This window comes from Perkinsus marinus (assembly GCF_000006405.1).
Source record: "Perkinsus marinus ATCC 50983 genomic scaffold scf_1104296943538, whole genome shotgun sequence".
NCBI lineage: Eukaryota > Perkinsozoa > Perkinsida > Perkinsidae > Perkinsus > Perkinsus marinus.
The window spans coordinates 613-3,906 of NW_003211792.1; the positions used below are offsets into that span (position 1 = coordinate 613).

Sequence of the window (3,294 nt, forward strand, 5' to 3'; positions counted from 1 at the left end):
TGGATGTCACCTTCACGTTGTAGAGCGCCCGGTCGATTCAAGCCTACTACCAAATATGGTTAATGCGGAGTTCGTGTAATACCAGAGCCTCACCCAGAATCGTCGTATGCAGTCGAATACGCAGGGAGATCGTCCAGTAGGGAACCTAAGACAGCCTCAATATCCTCGGCTTAGACGGTACCAAGGTCGACTCCTGGGACGTTGCTTAACCACACTTTCCGCTAGTGCCGAGAGGAGCCTGACACTCATGGACCCCTGTTACTTTAAAGGGTCAATACTGCTTGGGGGTATCAGTGTGGAAGCAGGAACGACCTAACTTTCTGGTGATGCTAATGATTTGTTGGCGAGATAAAGTTAGTGGTTGCCACTTGCCCCCCTTATTTGTTTAAGCCAAGAGAGCGGTACGAACATATATCACCAAGGGGCCATCTTAGACGGCTTTCCCTTCTTGGGCACAGGTTCTCACGATCAGTGAAGCAAGTTACAGCGCATCATCTGCTGAAATAAGTGTCAAGTTCAAGCATTATCACTGGTGTATGTGCATAGTCACGCCGGCATGTGCGATCATATAAATGGCAACTAGGTGTCGCAGCTCGTGATGATTACGATGTGTGTGAGACAGTGACGTGGTTCTACTCTAATCAGATGAAACATGTTCACAGACAGAGAAGATCGTCAGGGGCCGTATGCGGATACTGATTCATGAATCTGAGTCCATGATTCTCGCTGCAGAGTAAAAAATCAGTGCATCAGGGGTTAATACTCTCCATATGACTTTTTCATCTGAGTAAATACTCTGACTCACCTGTTGCATCAGGATCCGTATACGGCCCCAGTTCGGCGTGAAGGCAGTAGACGCCTTCGCCTTCCCGGATCCAAGCAAGACCGAACTTTGGCGGACTCCCCGCTGGTACCAAGATGACTCCGCCGAACAGGTTACATCAATAGAGTTTTGGCAGAATATGATACACAAACGGTAACACGGCATTCTGAAGAAAAACATTTCCCCCAAACACATTACACCAAGACTGGACACGCGAGCACAAGCTGAGCTCACGAATGTGAACCAGAACAATCGTCCAGACCTGTCGGTCAAACAGGAACTTCATCTTGACATAAACTCGTAGGAGGGACAGGTTTCCGCGTACAGGCGAGCGCACGGCAATTCTTGCTGAATTGCCGTTATCGGGAATTTTCATGGAATGAGGTTGGTCTTTCTTCCTGAGTAGACGCGGGGTTGGTACCACTTTCTACCAAACATAGATATGGACAAGTGAAAACTAGTTTCGCCAAGTTTGGCGACTTGTCGAAATCTGGGTCTCAGAGATTGCCTTTAAACTGTGGTGGCCCATACCGGATTTTGTGTAACTTCCAAGTGGTATCGGCCATGTCTAATACTAAACGCTATCATCGAAACACTATGGCATTCAGACAGGCTTGCCGCGTCACCGCCTATCGCGGAGAAGACAATTTGCTTTCCATAGGCAGGTTGTGTGGGGATCTACTTCTGCATCCTGCTGGCCTAGAGTCCTTCCCACGGCTAGGGCACTCATTGATTGATGTTACTATATCGTGCTAGACATAGTGTAATGCCGCTGTCAATACTGCTATTGCTAACTTCTTGAGACGCCAACCCTCTACAATACCAACAGCGCACTCAGGGTTCATTTTGTCATAAGTCGGCGCCGATGTCAGAGCAACAACAGCAGCAGCAGAAGCTACGAATAACATGCAGTCAGCGAGCTCTGCTGTCTGACCTCTCTGTGTTGCTGTTGGAACAGTATGAAGGTAGTATAGGGAGGTCTAGTGTAAGGCATGGATGATGGTCATCATCATGGTACAGGGACGATTGGGGCTTCTAGTGATGAGGGAAGCAAGGAGGACCTTGATCCGATACACCGGTGGATAGGGTCTACCCCTGGGGCTATGGTAGGTGGGCTGCTGGGGCGGCACTCCTTAACGATGTCCATCACAGGATCTTCTCGTTGAACTAAGTTGCAAGACTGCTACTGCCAATGATGCTTGCAAGGCTGTCATGGCGAGTGATGATAGTAATCGTTCTCGCCCCGACACTGCCGAGGTGTATACTGCTGGTCCAACAGAAACTGGACAGTTGAAGAGCGCCGGCGTAGCTCTACCGGGTATGAAGGCACCAGCAGTGAAGGGGCAGTAGTACTGTACCTTGACTATTACAGGGTAGTGGGGCTCTCAGGGTCATGCAGCCTACCTTGGCTACAGTGCCGGAGCAAGCATCCCCAGCTGCGAACCCTCAAAAGACCGACGACCTTAGGGAAGGTCCTAAAAGCAAGCTGGTGAGAGTTTACCTTACCTTCTTGTAAAGGATGCGGTCCGCTCAGCTGAGCAACTTGGTGGATGAGCTGATCCTGCTACTATCTAACACGCCATGGATGTGTGCATCTTTGGCTCAGCTGCTACCATTACTCAGTGCGGCAAGCAAGGATCTTGTTCGACAGCAGCAAGTAGAATATTGGTCAAGTTACCTGCAGTATAGTCGATCATGCCGGTATTAGGTAACTCAGGGCGATCTCATATCTGCGTCTGGAGAGGACCTTACACTTGTCACGGGTACTGATATACTCGTGTATACGGGCGCGGTGGAGAGGATGGCCTCGCTGCTGCAAGCCCAACAACAACAACAACAACAACAGCAGCAGGGTACTCCTAATGATCAACAAGGACTACAGACACCTTTGGGATCATTACAACAACAACAATTTGTAGTAGTAGACCATATGAAAAAAGGGGAAAGGAGTTTGTTAGGTTTCGGGGTCTCCTGGGTGGCCATCAGGTAGCCCGTTTATGCAGGGTGGTAGTAATATAATGCTAGCTCAAAGTGGAGGGGTCCTGGCCTCTCCTCTACCACCACAACAAACGATACAACAGGTATGAGTAGTAGTGTATGATGGGGATGATAGGAACCAGGAACAGTTTGGTGGATCTTAGGCGATGCGTCTGCAGGCAGCCCATGCGGCGGCAGGAGGGGGAGGGTCAACCCCTGGAATGTTCCAGACTGAGCTCGCCAGGCCGCCGGTTCTGGGAGAAGGTGAGCTACTTGAGTTGGTGGGAGGCGGGAAGTGATAATGGAGTAGGTCACACTCAGCCGAAACGTGGCGTACTGGATATGAAGACGTTGGTCTCATCACCGCAGTTAGCGGCCCTTATTAAAGAGGTAACGATAGGGTACAGCTATCGTCATCATCATGAATGATAATAACTCGTGTTTTCGATGATTGATACCCAATCATTAATGTATATTCATTCGATAATGATACG

General features: G+C 49.5%; 1 protein-coding gene across 1 annotated transcript; it reads left to right on the plus strand.

Annotated features, from left to right (window-relative positions):
- Positions 1–1,688: 1,688 nt before the first annotated feature.
- Positions 1,689–3,186, plus strand: Pmar_PMAR014168 (hypothetical protein; the record flags this gene model as incomplete). The annotated part of the gene is made up of 8 exons (XM_002781125.1): positions 1,689–1,788; positions 1,844–1,929; positions 1,976–2,169; positions 2,213–2,312; positions 2,358–2,480; positions 2,532–2,738; positions 2,965–3,064; positions 3,122–3,186. The coding sequence occupies 8 exons, from the start codon at positions 1,689–1,691 to the stop codon at positions 3,184–3,186; spliced, it is 975 nt and encodes a 324-aa protein (XP_002781171.1).
- Between the last annotated feature and the right edge of the window lie 108 nt (positions 3,187–3,294).